This window comes from Letharia columbiana (genome assembly GCF_014066305.1).
Source record: "Letharia columbiana isolate WasteWater2 chromosome Unknown xpSc0000153_s0, whole genome shotgun sequence".
Lineage (NCBI taxonomy): Eukaryota > Fungi > Ascomycota > Lecanoromycetes > Lecanorales > Parmeliaceae > Letharia > Letharia columbiana.
In genome coordinates, this window is record NW_023501193.1 from 1 (window position 1) to 16,986 (window position 16,986).

The 16,986-nt window shown below is 47.1% G+C and overlaps 5 protein-coding genes across 5 annotated transcripts; 4 read left to right on the forward strand and 1 right to left on the reverse strand.

The window, feature by feature from the left end:
• Positions 1-4,447: 4,447 nt before the first annotated feature.
• On the reverse strand, positions 4,448-5,078 carry HO173_013428 (uncharacterized protein; the record flags this gene model as incomplete). The annotated part of the gene is made up of 3 exons (XM_037315245.1): positions 4,448-4,509; positions 4,569-4,945; positions 5,074-5,078. The coding sequence occupies 3 exons, from the start codon at positions 5,076-5,078 to the stop codon at positions 4,448-4,450; spliced, it is 444 nt and encodes a 147-aa protein (XP_037157861.1).
• Positions 5,079-6,717: 1,639 nt separating this feature from the next.
• On the forward strand, positions 6,718-10,115 carry HO173_013429 (uncharacterized protein; the record flags this gene model as incomplete). Its single annotated transcript, XM_037315246.1, has 8 exons — positions 6,718-6,745; positions 6,818-6,824; positions 6,889-7,005; positions 7,062-7,356; positions 7,432-7,749; positions 7,801-7,960; positions 8,106-8,256; positions 8,303-10,115. The coding sequence occupies 8 exons, from the start codon at positions 6,718-6,720 to the stop codon at positions 10,113-10,115; spliced, it is 2,889 nt and encodes a 962-aa protein (XP_037157862.1).
• A 2,980-nt stretch (positions 10,116-13,095) lies between these two features.
• HO173_013430 (uncharacterized protein) lies at positions 13,096-15,056 on the forward strand (the record flags this gene model as incomplete). The annotated part of the gene is made up of 3 exons (XM_037315247.1): positions 13,096-13,146; positions 13,194-13,406; positions 14,370-15,056. 3 exons carry the CDS (start codon positions 13,096-13,098, stop codon positions 15,054-15,056), a joined length of 951 nt encoding a protein of 316 aa, XP_037157863.1.
• A 256-nt stretch (positions 15,057-15,312) lies between these two features.
• Positions 15,313-15,636, forward strand: HO173_013431 (uncharacterized protein; the record flags this gene model as incomplete). The annotated part of the gene is made up of 1 exon (XM_037315248.1): positions 15,313-15,636. One exon carries the CDS (start codon positions 15,313-15,315, stop codon positions 15,634-15,636), a length of 324 nt encoding a protein of 107 aa, XP_037157864.1.
• Positions 15,637-15,666: 30 nt separating this feature from the next.
• On the forward strand, positions 15,667-16,409 carry HO173_013432 (uncharacterized protein; the record flags this gene model as incomplete). The annotated part of the gene is made up of 2 exons (XM_037315249.1): positions 15,667-15,960; positions 16,014-16,409. The coding sequence occupies 2 exons, from the start codon at positions 15,667-15,669 to the stop codon at positions 16,407-16,409; spliced, it is 690 nt and encodes a 229-aa protein (XP_037157865.1).
• Positions 16,410-16,986: the final 577 nt, after the last annotated feature.

The window sequence follows — 16,986 nt, forward strand, 5'->3', positions numbered from 1 at the left end:
ATAATTGTTGGTAAATACCTGGGTATACAGTTACTTGTATAATAAGACTTATCACTAGATATGATATTCTTAATGATATCTATTGTGTCTAAGTAAGAAGAACTCTATGTATAAGAAGATAGCCTTAATATACTAATGTACTAGGCCGAATAAGTACTAGTAATAGCGTGTATTGAGTTACCAACACTAGCAAAAACCGAAAAAGATAAGGCTATTCGCCTACTATCAAAATATTACTTCTTTAAATCCTTCTCCGCAATACTCTCTATAGCTATAATCTCTTTCTTTGCTATAGACGTAGATCTAATCATACTAGGTATATTTCTAATAGTAATAAAAGAAAGATGAACCCTCATAATTAAATCCCTAGACGGCTACATTAAGAATATACTATTTATATACTCTATATACCTATCCTTAGCCTATAGCCTTCCGCTTCTCTATATCATAAATATAGTCAAGCGGAGAGGCGAGCTAAGAGGCGAGAAAATAAGTATACTAGAAGACGAAAAGTGAAGCGAGAAAATAAGTATACTAGGAGATGAAAGGTGGAGCGAGATTTAGAGTATACTGAATTCGAGCGGTATTAAGCGAGAAAGTAGGCTCTCTGAGAATCGATATAGTGCGTGAACGTAAAATCGCAGAGAGTTAACTCGTACTAATAGGATTACTATCTTAAATAACTTAATAAAGTAAGAGTAGTAGATATGAAACTCGGTAATCTAGACCGCAGTTTATAATAAGAGGGGGAAAGAAGCGTAATAGTATCCTTAGACTATTGTTAAATTAACTGTATTAGCTATTATTAAGACTAACGTAAAGGGCCGTCGCTTGAGGTTAAAGGGAGAATTGAAGTAGTATTCTCTAGTTAATAAGGCTATTGCGGGGGGAGAGAAATAGTATTCTCCGATCGATAAGGCTATTGTCTCTATATTAGTTGAATCGATTATTGCTGAGAAGAGTAAGATTGAAACTACTTTAATAAAGAACGTTCTTCGTTATTCGATAGCTATAGGTCGTTCGATGGCCATAGAATATCTTTCTAAACCACATTTGCCAGTGCTTAGGCTATGAAAATCCCTCTTCCTTTAGACGAATTACTAATTCATACTCCGAAAGTATAAATCCTTATCGAATCATACTCCTAATTACTAAATCATACCCCTATATTAAATTTCACCCAAATATGAGATATGATTCGATAATTTGTTATTGCTTAAGGTATGATTTGATAAGGGTCTTAAATAATAGCTTTCTAATATAAGAGGGTTTAATAAAGATAATAATAGAGGTAGGCTTACTAAGCGTCTAATAGTAGTCGTCGACTTAATTATTAATAACGATGATATTTACGCTACGTAATAGGGCGGGGTTTAAGGCGGGGTAACCTTCGAAGCTTACCCTACCCTATTACGCAGCATAGTAGGAATTATTCCTTCAGGGGCCCTACGGGACCTACGGGACCCAAATAAAGGTATCTATAGCGTGAAGTGCGGACACCCCTAGGCTCGAAAGCTATCTATTCCCAATACGTCTTCAACGATAAAGCGAGCTACCACAGCTCGAAATTTCGCCTACTCGACTTTCGTCTAATATTTTTAGACTAATAGAATTTATTAGAATATCAAATATATAATGTATAGAACGGATAAATTAATTCTCTAAATCTCTTCGAGGCTAAGTCCTAAATATAGTATAAAATTAGATGACTAACCAACACGGTGGCTAGAAAACGTGAAAACCAAATTCGACATATTTCGATAGAATTCTCATTAAATGCGGTCGGAGAAACTCTCTTATTTCTATAATCGAATAAGCTAGATCGCGGATTATCTCCTTCGTAGTTTAAGGCCACTTTAACAACTTACCAAATCATACCCCAAGCAATAACAAATTACCGCATCATACCCCATATTTAAGTGTGATTTGGTGTAGAGGTATGGTTCAGTAATTAGGGGTATGATTCGGTAAGGATTCGTACTTTCGAGGTATGATTCGGTAATTTGCCCCTCTTTCTTTTTTAACATAGGCTTCATTGGCCCGTAGGCAATCTCGTAGGCTGATAATAACATCCTTGCTAAGAACCTCGAAGTTCTCTCTGACGTATTGAGTAAAGTCGTCAGTAAAGACGTCAGAGAGTATCCTAAATTTGTATATTATGTATTATTATACCCTTCAACGAACGAATTTCTCGAGCTTCTCTTTAATATCTGGTGGCTTAGCTTCTTATAGTTTCTCTAGCTCACTCGTAGTCATAGGTGGAGAGTCAGTAGCCATTTTGATGTCTGCCATTCTGGTGTGTTGAGATAGTGAAATTTGGTGGTGTTAAGTCGATTTCTCTAAATTATTCTCTAAGCGTCGCTTTAGTCTAGTAGAATAAGAAGAAGAAGAAGTAAAGAATATATAGTAGAAATTGTAATTCTATTTAATCGAATCGTTATAATAAGCGAAATTAATTAAGTAATATAGAACCGTATAAAATACCGCGGCGATATCGAGATGAACTTTCTTTAGTATATAATCTAGCTAATCTATATACTATTATTAAAGTATATTAATTAGTGTTAGTAAATATCTAAGTATACAGTTACTTATACAATAAGACTTATCACTAGATATGATATTCTTAATAATGTCTATTGTGTCTAAGCAAGAAGGACTCTATATATAAGAAGATAGCCTTTATATACCAATGTACTAGGCCGAATAAGTACTAGTGGTAGCGTGTGTTGAGTTACCGACAATAATAGACAGCGGTCAGACCTTCTGCACCTTCTGGAGTGTCCTCGCAGCCTTTGCAGATGAGGTTTGCGTCCTTTGAGGGGGATTCCATGATGCTTCAGTATGTGTGAAATGTCAAATGAGGGGGAAGTAAGTGTCCGCTTCCGAAGATGCGTTGAGGCTTTCGATTGCTCAAATCGGTCGTTGTATGAGAAGATGATGTTGACGGCCTGAAGATAGGTGTTGGTCTGGGCTACTTGAATGGATCGCAAATGCAAGTGTGATGAGGAATTGAAAGGTCTTGCTAAGAAGGGAGGAAGTTTCGAGTGAACAGACTCTTAAACGAAGTGGGCCCTTAAGTTCACGTCAAGGCTTTGGGCAGGGAGTTGTGAAAAGGAGTCGTTGCTAGAACGTTATGAGTGGATGAACCACACTGGACCCGTGACCCCCTTTCGGGCTGTCAAGGTACTTTCCCTTCTTGTAGATATACCCGCCGCTTAGATATGATGATGTATCAAGAAGTGAGACCATCTCTTTGCCGCATGTTATCTCTCGGATACTTCGCGGAGACTGTTCCCAGCGGTCTCATACAGAGTCGCATACTCCGACGATGCCGTTCTGCCTTTCCTCGGAACTAACATGGATTCCTTCTCTTACACCGTAAAGAACCAACTTCTCCCATTTCGACAACCTCGCTACCTCATCAATCTCGTCGACTGGGGCGTAAGGAGAAGACATGGAGACGTTTGCATGTCGCCGGTCGGCCTTCGTTGCTGCAATTTGGAGACTGTCGATGTGCTAGAACTTCTCCTCTGTCGATCATGTGAATATCGGCGTATTTTGGATCTCTTCTACAGCAGCCAGCGCTATGCGCGAGTCCATATCGCGCTTGAGCACCGTTGCTACCTCCTCCATGTTCGCCGACCCTCCTAGCTTGAGGTCATCCTTACGAGACTTTCTTACGAAGGTGGCTTCCCTCCTTCCACTGGGCAGCGTACTTTTTCGAAAGTCTCTGGCGATGGGAGACTTTTGTGACACTGTCATGGCGCACACGTGTGGTTTTTGGGGGCGCTTTGAAAGGGTTGTTTGGCTTGGAGATGGGCCAAACCCAGGTGGAGAGTACTCATGATTCTCGTCAAGTTCTGTCCAATAGCTCGACCCTGAGCTCAATCTGGACCTTGGACTAAGTGAAGAAATCTGCAGAGATGATGTACGCTGGGGCTACTTCCTCTGAGATTGCAGGATGACCTTTTGTAACTGACCAAATCTGCCTCAATTGCTCCCAGATCCGAGCTGGGCTACCACGTATAGGGAGCTCAGTGCGAGGAACAGGAATCGGGCCCCAGAAAAGGCCAAAAGTAGTGATAAGAGAAGGTGAATTGGAGCTCAAAATGAAGCTCGGAGGGTGCGTAAAACGGCCACCGTCGATCCAGATTTAGACTAGCGTGATTTCCACACGTATCTTGTATGCTTGGCCTTCTTGGCATCGTCTCTCAAAGCTGCCAATTCGCCCGCTCTTCTCCTCACTTCTAGAATTTCACATCCTGAACCAGCAAGTCACCCGCCTTATGGCTGCATATTCTGTTCCGCTCAACATCTTTCACTGCCCCGCCAGTCGTGGCATCGAATGCCATCCCGGTGTGACTGTCCGTCGCCGGTACTTTCAGATCATCGACGGCTTCCTGTTCCCCACTCGGTAGCGTTTCTAAGTACGAAACGAAGGCCTTTATGGCGAGATGACTTGGTTTTCCATCTTCGGACACGTCCACCAGTAACATCTTCGCCAGTCTATCAAGCTCGTCAATGGTCTGCGGCCGTACACCACGCTTGAGCTTGCTTTGCTTTACCTGTAAGGCTTGGAGCCCTTGTCGCGAACATTTGCTTACTGAGCGGGTTCCTCATCACGCCTTTACCGCTCGTGATGGCTACCGCCAAGTTCTCCATATCCCATGCGCAACCATCTTCACTAGTCCAGAAGTTGGCTCTTGGGATACTGGATATTGCATCTAAAGCCATAGTCTCATTGTTGATGTACTTTCGCTGAAGAATCTCGTGCTCCACATACATCATTGCCAAACCTGCAAGTGACTGCAAACTTTCGGGCAACAAAGCCTTCAATGCTTTCACACGCTTGACCAGCGCCTCACGAGTTCTGTCCTGGTCATGGTCGCCAGTTGATCTGCTTTTGGCCTTGCCAGAACCCTCCGCGGACTTTTTTGACTTCCTGCACCACCTGGCCAAGTCCTCCAGATCCTTCACCGCAGCGTTCAATCCGTTTTAGCCTCCATCCCTGCTATCGGCCACTATGGCCTCCGCGACTACTTTCACACTTCTTAGAGGCTTAGGCCTCACCACATTTTTCACCTGACCTTGTGACAATGCTTCGAGGTCCGATGTTCGGTTTTCACAGTTTGGAACCTCCAGGTGGTTCAAGAGCTTGGTTTCACTGAGGCAAAGCTTAGCATTTTCCAGCAGTGCAGCATAGCCATCCTCAAGTTCCTGCAGCGGCGCGGCTGAGAGGTGATTGTGAAGAGACTCGGTCGCCTTATTGGAGGTTGAGCGCTCTGCCGTTGGTGATCTGTAGCCTCTCCATGCTTTTCTTTGGACTTGATGTCGTCTTTGGATGACTTCGCTTTCCCGTTCCTGTTCCCGGCTTCATCGCACCCTCGCAGGCTCACCTTGGGATGATGCTCTAAATGTTTCTGGGCTTCTTTGGCGGTGCGATCAAATTACAAGACTCGGTGCGCTTCCTCCTTTGCCGCATCATGCCACCTACACATGGCATGATGCTGCATTAGCAAAATACGAGCCTCTTGACCCAGCGGGCTCCGCTCGAGATTTTCAAATAAGTTGCTCTAATGAGTGCTAGGTCTGGTGCTGGAGATGACCCACCTTCACTATCATACCATATATCGTCACTTTCAACGCTTTCAAAACCAGAAGCCGAACTAGAACCGTACCATTGCCCTGGCAACTTGAGAGATGTTTTTCTTGCCATTTGAAGGGATGCTCAGGAAGAGTTTATTCACGGGCCAATATATCATTCCTGATCCCTTAGTAGGGAGTATTGAGGTGAAAGATTACGTGATTGATGGGGTAGCGATGGCAGGACGAGGACGCTCCACCTGCCCAATGTCAAGTGTCTGATTGGCGTTATTTACCTGTCTTCCAGGACCAGATCGGTTGGCACTCGCTTAATCAATACTTTTTCGGCCTCTCCACTTTCTGCCTTTGTCATCCACCGACAGAGATGTAAGATTTTAGCGCTGCATTAGTCTTCAAACTCCATGAATCCATGGCCTATGGAACATAGAGGAAAACCCAGCCTCGCGCCTGAGCTGAGCCTCGCGCCCGCAGTCTCCGCACCGCAGCCTCGCTGCCCGCAACATTGCCCAATCCTACGACACCACGTTCAGTCGCACAGGATGTTCGCGCCATCGGTCTAGACTCTTCTGAGACCCATTTACGGCACTTGAGTTTGACAAAAATACCACATTGATTGGTATTGTCTAAAAGAGTACTGCATTGTAAAGACTCTCTGCTTATCAAAGTCTGTTGTACAAAGAACTGACCGACGCAAAGGGTACTTGGTCTAGTGAAACACTGTCAGGGTACAGGTCTTTGGTCTTTCCAAGGGATGACGAGTCGCGCCCCAACGAACTAGGGGATTCATGTAATCGCATTTCAAGTACCTGATGTCAAGGTAGCCTTCGGCGTTGTGTGCTTCTTGCGTGACGAGTTGCGGGAGTGATAGGGGGTGAAGCTGGGATGAGAGCAGGAGCGGCTAGCTGGATGTAGTATAGATTGACAGGAAAGCCTAATACGAAAAGGATCAGCGAGCTTATCCGATCCGAGGGATTGGAGCAAGAGTGGGGTCGATAAGCCTCAGCCTCGCACAACTATTCCCTCCTTTTTTTGGTTCTTCTTTCTTCTTCCTTCTTCCTTCTTTCTTCGTCCTTTTGCGCTTCGTTTGCGAAGGTACTCTCTCCCGTGACCATGTCTCGCATCATTGATAAGCTGCGAGGTAAGCGCGCTGTCTCGCGAGGAGATCGGACGACCGAGGGGACGGTCGGAGAATTAACAGACAGTTTATCAGCCTCAAAGTAAGCTCCCGCGCGAATGACCCCTTAAGGTACCTTAAAAATCATCTTTTGACTTTCGGACCAGCCTGCTAGACCCTGAAGGCTCCCAAGGCCCCGATGGCCCCGATGGCCCCGATGGCCCCGATGGCCTGGGCCCGAAAGTCTGGAGCGAGCCTTCTGTGGACCACGGGTCGCTCGTCGAGTATGGCTTCTACATCTCAATATGAAGTGGGTTTTTGGATTAACCTTTGTATCAAGCATCGTCTTCATTCACGGCTTGACCGGCAAACGCACAAAGACTTGGCTGGCTGATGGAGCTGCACGGCCGTGGCCTCAAGAACTGCTCTCCAAAAAAATACCAGAAGCCCGTATTATCACATACGGTTACAACGCCGACGTCGTCCACTTCATCAGGCCGGCGGGACAGAACACGGTCCGCGAACATGCCAAGAATCTCGTCGGAGATTTGACCAGTCTTCGGCGTCGGACATCTTCCTTTCAACGACCCCTCATTTTTGTAGCTCACAGTCTGGGAGGCTTGGTCTGTGAACAGGTATGGTCCACTTGTCTGTACTCGTGACTTATGTATCCGTCTTCAATATCTCGCGCCTTCCTAACCTTCACCAAGGCCATCGTACTGTCATATCATGATTTCGAGGCAGAACATCAACTTTCAGACTCGCTGCATGGCATCGTCTTCCTAGGAACCCCACACGCTGGCTCTGATATGACCAAATTTGCTCTTGCATTAAGCTACATCATCAAACTCAGTTTGGTTAAAAATCCCAATACAAGCAACATTGCTGTGTTGAAAAAAGACTCTGAAGTTCTAGCTGATATCCAGGACTCTTTCATGAAAGCGATCACCGGACGGCAAGTACAGGGCAAGAAGTCTCTAGCGATTCATTGTTGTACCGAAGAGAATCCAGTACAAGGCTTAGGTCGCGTGAGTGTACATGGCACTCCGCTCCAGTCACCTCCGCTGATCTCTATCTAGCGTGTCGTGGAGCCTGCTTCGGCACGGTTTCCAGGCCCCTGCACGTCAAACACCATCCCTGCTGACCACATGAGCATGACTAAATTCCATCACCCGGCCCAAGTCGGATATGCGCGATTGTCTGATAGATTGAGGGAATGGGTTGACGAGATTCAGGAAGGTACGGGTACGGCGTGACGCGCAAGAGTCCAAAAGACAGCTCAACTTAGTAATTCTTATAGTACCTTCAAGCACACATATAGCCCATCAAAGTGTGTCCACTGGTCTTCAATCGTCAATTCTCGTGACTTGCTGACGAGTGCCAGTTTTACAGCAACCAGGTGCTGTTGTTGTAATGCCATTTGCGCAGGACAAAGACTTTGTTGGGCGTGAGGATATCTTAATGAGTCTTGATGAGGGGTTCTCCCATCCGACATCTCTCCGACGGATGGCCTTGGCAGGTTTGGGCGGTATCGGGTATGGTTTACTCGCCCGAAGTCCTGAAATCGCTGACAAGTGAAAGCAAATCCCAAATTGCCATTGAATACGCATATCGACTGCGAAAGAAATGGCCGGCAAGATCTGTGTTCTGGGTCCACGCCAACAATGCTGCTCGCTTTGAACAGAGTTATCGGAATATCGCTACCGCCACCAAGATCCCCGGCATCGAGGACCCCACAGTCGATGTTTTGAATTTGGTGTCTCAATGGCTGGGCAGCTCCGAAAGTGGTGATTGGTTTTTGATTCTCGACAACGCGGATGATGCAGACATGTTTTTCGGCCCGCCTGTAGGCCCCACGACTCAGAGTGATGCAGCAAGTATCGAACCTCCATGCTTGTCACGGTTTTTGCCGCAGACAGGAACCGGGTCAATATTGGTAACATCCAGAGACGAGGGCACAGCGTTCCGTCTCACTGGAGGACGGAAACAAGTGCTGCGGGTCGACATCATGTCAGAGGATGATACCATGGCATTACTTACCAACAAGTTGCCCGAAGACCCCTCGGATAACTCTGCAAAGAAAGAATTGATCATCGAACTTGGCTCAGTACCACTGGCGGTCACTCAAGCCTCAGCGTACATCACTGTCCAAGGTTCGAGGATGACGGTGGCAAAGTATCTTCAATTGCTGCGACATGATGAGAAGAATCAGATAGACCTACTCAGCAAAAACGAGGTAGACCTTCGAAGAGATCCTGGAGTCCCAAATTCGGTCATCAGAACATGGCAGATTTCCTTCTCGCAGATCAAAGATCAAAACCCAGCTGCAGCTGACCTCTTATCATGCATGTGTATGCTTGATCGGCAAGGGATTCCCGAATTCCTGTTCTGTGAAGATGGCGATCAGTCTCTGAACTTTGAAGAGGCTATTGGAACTCTGCTTCGATTCTCGTTTGTGATCGAAGAGAAGGGAAACAAAGCGTTCGCAATCCATCGACTTGTGCAGCTTGCAACGAGGAAATGGCTTGAAGCATATGGAGAGATGGGGAAAGCTCAAGAAGAGGCTCTGAGACTAATCTCGGACCATTATCCAGTAGGCACATACGAAAACTGGACAGTATGTGAAGCTCTGGAACCACATGCGCAAGTTGTCCTGAAGTACACCTATGACTCAGAAGCTTGCAAACTTCAGCAATCGGACATCCTTCACAACGGGGCTTGGTACGCTTGGGAGCAGGGGAGGTTCGAGAATTCAGAGGAGAAGGTACAAAAAGCCATAGATATCCAAATGATGTGTCTGGATTCAGACGATTCAATCACCTTAAGTAGTCTTCATCGCCTCGCCGCGACATATGGGGAACAAGGTCGGTGGACTCAGACGGAGGGACTGAATATACAGGTGCTAGAGATAAGAAAAAGAGTATTAGGAGCCGAGCATCAAAACACGCTGACCACCATGGGCAATCTGGCATTGACGTATCAGGAACAAGGTCGGTGGACTGAGGCGGAGGCACTGAATATACAGGTGCTAGAGATACGTAAAAGAGTATCAGGAGCCGAGCATCAAAACACGCTGTTCACCATGGGCAATCTGGCAGTGACGTATAAGGATCAAGGACGGTGGACTCAGGCGGAGGAACTTGAAGTGCAGGTGCTAGAGATACGTAAAAGAGTATTAGAAGTCGAGCATCCAGACACGCTGATCACTATGAGCAATCTGGCATCGACGCATCGGGATCAAGGACGGTGGACTCAGGCGGAGGAACTTCAAGTGCAGGTGCTAGAGATACGTAAAAGAGTATTAGGAGTCGAGCATCCAAACACGGTATCGCTATGGGCAATCTGGCATCACGTATTCGAACCAAGGACGATGGGCGGAGGCAGAGGAACTTAAAGTGCGGGTGCTAGGGAGGAGAAGAGTATCGGGAGCCGAACATCGCACCTGGCCACTATGAACAATCTGGCATCGACGTATCTTGATCAAAAACGATGGACTGAGGCGGAGGAACTTGGACGTGCAGGTGCTAGAGACAAGCAAAAGAGTATTGGGAGCCGAGCATCCAGACACGCTGACCACCATGAACAATCTGGCACCGACGTATTTTAATCAAGGACGATGGACTCAGGCGGAAGAACTTGAAGTGCAGGTGCTAGAGATGAAGAGAAGAGTATTGGGAGCCGAACATCCAGATACACTGATCGCCATACACAATCTTGCTTATACTTATCACTATCTCGATCGTCACAATGAAGCAATCAAACTGATGGAGCAAGTTATGGAGCTAAGGACAAAGAATCTAGGGGCAAATCATCGAAAAACAATTGATTCAATCAATGCACTGGCGGTCTGGAGAGACAGTTGAGGTCGGATCTGTTTATCAAGGGGCAAGGGTACAGACTGGGCTCATTGGCGTTCCGGGGGTAGAATACAAGCTTGGATGAAGATAGCATAGCTAACGAATCAACGATGAAAGCGCTCTCAAACATTTGTATCTCTACAGCAGCATGGGACACGTGCTCCCATATTATGGCTCGGAGTTTGTGAGCGTAGGCTAGTAAATCCCAGTCTGCACCACACTAGCTTTTGATCGCGAGACTGGGTTTCACGTCGGAGAAAGCCCGGCGAGTGGTACAATGGGTATCCAACTCACATCCGAAACCATCTGGATCCCTCCATCCAAATCGCGAACACGGCATTAGGTTCCTCTAGCTCCTCACACGTGACCGAGTTGGAGTTTGAGTTCGAGTGCGCTGACGCTCTACGCTCATTCTGGCGTCTCCAGTATTACGTCGCTGGTGATGAGGGATTGACCGATATGCTGAACTTCACTTCTCGGGTACAGGGACGCCGCCGTGGAGGGATAGAGTCTACAGGTAGGCAGTAAGAAGCTTGTACTAACTGAGTCTGGGAGTATTGCATCAGCTGCGCGTTGAGATCTAGACGATTGTTTGGGGAGGTGGGAACAAGAGATAGCACCTCACCTTGGCACAGCACCTAGTCAACTAATCTACTTGCTGGAACGTCCACTTGGGGAGTCACAACTTTGCCTCAACTTTGTCCACAGAAAGGACTACCTAGAAGCCTGCCACTTAATGACTGCCGGCAGACTGGTGGTTCCTGCTTTCTTTTTGGCAAAGATGGAGCACACCGTGACCCGGTGTCTCGATGAAGACAACGATGAAGAGGATCACTGCCCAAGCTATCTACGAGAATGCCACAAATTTGCATGCATGGAATGATTAAGAAGTGCGAATCTGTAGCCTCTCGGCGACCGTCGCAGCTGACGGCCAACGTATCGCGAATTGACAAAGTAAGCATGAACCAAGATGCTAGGTCGTGAGGGCGAATGCAGAGCCGGACGAGTACGGCTCAATTTGGTGTATTAGGAGAGGTCTTGGCCTGAACGACAGTGAATCAGACAGTGAGTCGCATCCTGCGTTGGTTGAAAGGTTGGTGAGGCACTTAGACATCGGCAAGATTTCTCCTGAAGGCCTCACTTACCAGCTTAGGAAACGCAAGTTGTGGTAGGCGGAATTGGGAAGACTAAAATGCGAGATGGGGGATCAGATCAGAGACAGTTCAGAGTGAAGAAGATGACTTCGAGGGTTGGTCTAGAGTCTCATTGTTATTGCTTGTGTTAGAACTCCCTAGGGCTTTTTCACATGTGCAATGATGACACTCCGGTTGTGATCACTGTAAGGCTTTTCTAACTGTAAATCCGACAGTTGACACATTGCAGTTTATGAGCACTTCCAGCCGCGATGATTCCACGTGCTAAGAACTTTTTTAGTTCCCTGAGTCCCCTTCCCTTCCAGATTATCAAGTTCTTCAGAGCCACGATATTGGGTAAAGTACGTCATCTTCTTACTACCTCAGAAATAGTATCTACGTCCCTACCTGAGTATCACTATCATGCCGGCACCTATCAACGCAAAGCTTGATAAGAAAATCGTTCAAGTTTCAGTTCCTTTGCAACATCCCAACTATCGAGCTAACTCCTCCCCTCGAGTAAGAAGAATGCGGCGTCTGCAAGGAGCCATACCAGAAACCAATGGGAAGTTCGGTGGGACATTACATCGTCCAGTGGCACTGCCCTGCGGTCACATACTCGGTTTCCAATTGCCTCGCTCGGTGGATGCTGTCGGCCAGTTTCGACAACCATTGCTCTCTCTGCCGGGCACAGATTGTCGACCCTCGTGCAACACGAGAGCGACTCAGCCGCGCCTTGGCAACCTCTTTCGCACCACTGGAGATCCTCGCTGTTGTCGCTGGTAACGGTATTTCACAGATGCAAAAGAGTTAGCTGCTCAAATTCTTTGGGAACTCGACACTAAATAGTACGCTTGTCTGTAGATTGCTGTTTCTACAGCTGGATTTATGATCTAATCTTATGCAAGAGAGATGCCACAAAGATGTCCCCTAGGAGTAGTCTCATGAAGTAGTACTATGCCGCACCCCTTACACATGGATAAACAGTATCGGAGCAGAAATAGAGAAATTTATTCGGAGGAGCTCAAAAGAATTCATCCACAGAATTGGGCTCACCCGCATATCAATTTGAGAGTGTTTCAAGCTGAAGCTAAAACACATCTATTTCGTTTCGCCTAGCGCCATCAAGTAGATTCGTAAACACCTTATTTTATTTTCCAATCTCCAACACCATCGCTGATTAAGTCTAACACCACCAACCACTGTCCATTCCACCCATAGAACTCTTCCTTCTTTGTGTACACCACTCACCACGGTTGTGGTTTTTCCCTGAACCTTCACAGCTCCCCTTCGAGGTCTTTTTCTATCCGCATGAATCTTCCTGACATCAGCACTCCAAGATTCCAGGATTCACAAGGGACTCATCAACCTCTAGGTAGTCACGATGGAAATAATACGAATGCCCGTCGAGCTGTTGAATGAGATCTTCATGAAGGTATGAGGACACTCAAGGCGATGATTGGCTTAGCTAATACCATAAAGCTGCGCGCTGACGGTCTCCTGAACTTGCTTCCGGTTGCGCTGGTGTCACGCCATTTCTACAGAATAGTGACACCGCTGACCTATCAGACTATCTATATTGACATCTCTGGCTGTACCTACCCTCACCCCCACGCGGAGGACCACACGCCTACCAAACGGCCTCTCAGCACGCTTATCTCACGGCTCTCTGCTGGACCCGCGGTCCTTGCTTTGGTCAGAAACATTCATGTCTTTGGCCGTGACGGAGTTCATCCAGGTGCTCTAGAGCTATTGATAGGCTGGCTCCCCAAACTCCGTCAGCTAAGTTCGTTTTCCTGGAATTGCGACGGTTCTTTTCCACCAAGTCTGCTCACAAGCCTCGGTCAGCACTGGCCAAAAGCTCACCTAGACATGCGTACAAGCTTTTCCAAGTGCGACATCAAAAAGGATTGGAAAGTCCTCAGGCTAGCTCCCAACATGCTACGTTCGCTCCATGTCTGCATGCCCAACTATCCATATGACAGAGTCGGACAAGAGGCCCGTGTGGCAAAGAGCAAGCTTTTGTGGGCACTAAGAAGTTGTCCAGGTTTACACAGCCTTACTACGTATGATCCCAATGTTTACAGGAATAATCGCGGCCTTGGAGCATCGGAACCATGGCATGATTTGAAGCCTGAGTTTCTTCTACCTCAACTCGCGGAACTTACGATCGCAGACAGAACTTTTGAGGTAGACGATCTGTTGAAGTGGGGAGCAAAAGGAGGTTGGACAAAGTTGATTAAGATCACACTCTGGGATGACCGCCTCCTGTACGGTTTCCAAGGCTGCGAGCAATCCTTGCGATCAATCAGTCTCCTCCACACGAAAGCAGGAAATGAGAATGCTCTCGTATCAATATGCTCGCGAACCATCAGACTCACGGAATTGAAGATAAAGACCGAAGAGTCTCGACTTCCATTCTCAGCCTTAATGATCTGCGGACCTTCGTTGGAAACGCTTGCGATCCATCCCCACCGAGACGCTTTAGACAATTGGATAAATATGCAAGATGTTCCGCTTTGTCTTCTACAGGCTATCCAACGCCTCTGTCCAGGTTTGACCAACTTGGCGTTGAACCTCCGTTGGCCTCCTGATAACCCGGCAAGTCTCCAGACCTAATATGTAATCTGAGCTCCTACTGACGATACTGAGTCACAGGATCATCTTTCCGCTCTCAGCCAGATCCCACAACTAGCAGCAATTACACTACATACTCAGAAACCCCAAGGTTATGAAAAACACAAGTCTTCCCTAGCGGCGGTCGAACATGCGTTTCGTCATGTGGTCGAACATGGTGGTAATGAGCAGAATCTCAGATCCCTCATACTTTACGACGGCCCGCAAACTTCGGATTGGGACAATCCATGGGGCTTAGTGGAGCGCTCAAGCCGAGCTTTCAAAGCGACAAGGGGTACACTTGGAGGAAACCTGGATCAGAACATTTGTGCGAAGCAGATACAGGGCCCTTCAGAAACCGATCACGAACGATATCATCGCCAGCAAGAACGCGTGGAAGCTGAGAAAAAGACCAGAGACTATTTGGACGCCATGCCACCAGCAGTCCTCTCCCAGATGATCGACAATAATAGACGCCAGATACGAGGCACGACTTCAGACATCCAGGAGCAAATGTATGAGATCCAAACAGGGGGTTGGAATCCTAGGCTCGCGGAGTATGAAGAGCGGTGGAAGAATTCCAGCGAGATTTTGCCCATGCTGGAATGGCAGTTGCAAACGCGCAAAAAGCAAGGATGGAAGTTGTGGGATATGCCACTCATGAGATCGGATGCTGGGAGCGAAGGTTTTCTGTACGACAGGATGATAGAGGCTAGTGCAGAACCTTAGGATTCGCAGTTTGGCAATGGACATGGTTGTATGATAGAACAGTATTTGCTAGAATGTATGCATGCGTTTCAGCCGACTGGAGATACCGCAGCTTTTGTGCTTCACTGGAACCGCAAGTCGCGATAAACTCCTCGCTTCTTTCGTCAACGGGCGCGTGATCATTCACTCACTGGCCTTTGCCTTACGACTAACCTCACCTCATCATACCTACCTCTTTTCGACTTTACACCTTACGATCAATGTCTACACCAGTACCATGCCGCCTCTCTTTGATACAAAGCTGACGCCAGATCTCTACGAGGTCATTCTATCATACAAAAAAGCCACCACGGTGGTTGAGAGATGGCTAGCTGTCACTTCCGATAGAACCGATATCAAGGCCAGATTGATAATACCTGATATGCAACAAGCAGCAAGTTCCATCAAGGATACGCGTATCAAGGTCCCCGATCTGATCTACTATGCCTTCGACAAGGCTATCGCGGCTCGCTCTGAGGTGACGAGTCACTTCAAAGGTTTCTTTGGCACAAGGACCGCTAAGGCCAACAACTTGTCCCATGAAAGTTTCACCAAATCGTGATCTTCTAGCTTCTTCAGACAGATTTACGAGATGCATCGACATTTTGGTAGACTTAAATCCATCTTCAAGTCTCTGTGCTCCGACGAACTTTCATCCTCGAAGGCAAAAGCGACAAGTTCTACGAGCACGCCAGATCCGAATCCCTTCGAGACACTCAGTAATCTGCAAATAGAGAGCGACTCACCCAGCGCAAGTGGCAACAAAAACATTGAGGCCGATGAGGCACACTACGAGCACTCGAAAGATGGACGAGACGACGCTGGAGATGACGGCATCAAGAATGATGCAGCTGTCCAGGATCTTGAGTTGTGTTTTGTGCTTTGGGTTCGTTCCGCCTTTTTGAGGGAAGTGTCCGTCCGGACTGATCCGTTCTTCAGGATCTCGAAACGACTTGCTCAAAGGTCAGGACATACTGGGCCGATGCTGCAGTAAGCAAGATACCGTTCATGCTCGCGGCCTTCCTCACCAACGCTGCCATGGTGAGTGTGGCAACTCGCTTCCACTGTGGACGACGATTCTTCGATACGTGTGAAATAATCGCATACACAGAGATAGTCGATATAGTCGAGAAGTACAAGTCATCAACACTCGGCATACCTGAAACAGCGGACCCTGTTGCCATGAATGCCTTCACACTTCCTCTTATGTCCACCAGTCTATGCCAGCAGGGGATCAATGATCATGCAGAGCAGTCGCGGCAAAGCATCATCGAGAGCCTGCAAGATTACATCATTCGCTCTAGAAGGACCTTGCGACAGCATCAAAAGAGTTGACGCGGGAATGAAAGTGTTCAAGTTCTTGTTAAAGAGTACGAAACAGCTCTCTTGCAAAGAGGAAGATTAATATAATTTTGTTACGGGTCTTTCTTTCATACGTAAGCCTAACCTACACGAACACGTTCGACCAATACCGACTAGCGCAACATTTATGCTTCGATTGATCTTGTCCATACAAGAGGGGGTTTAATCCTGCCTAGGGAGGGCGAAAAGTTTGCAACCCACATCGGACTGCGATTGCGAAGATTGCGTTGATCTGGTCTTATGGAGAGCCTGCGAATGTTTGACAGCGACCTATCTACATTCTCAAGCGAAAAGCGATTCGATTTTTATCATCAGTCACCAGTGGTTGCGGGCCATCAGCTGACAAGGATTCTTGCTATAGCTACCGATCTCTGAACTCGTTTTTGTAACCCCACGCAGTATTTTGGGGCCACTCTACACCTATACAACTTCCTCAGACAATTTGACGTTATCGAGAAGGAAAGTGTCCTGTTGGAGCATCTCTGCCAACACATCGACCACAATATCTCTCGTGGCCCTCATCCTACCTTTAGTTCCTTCTCCCAGTATG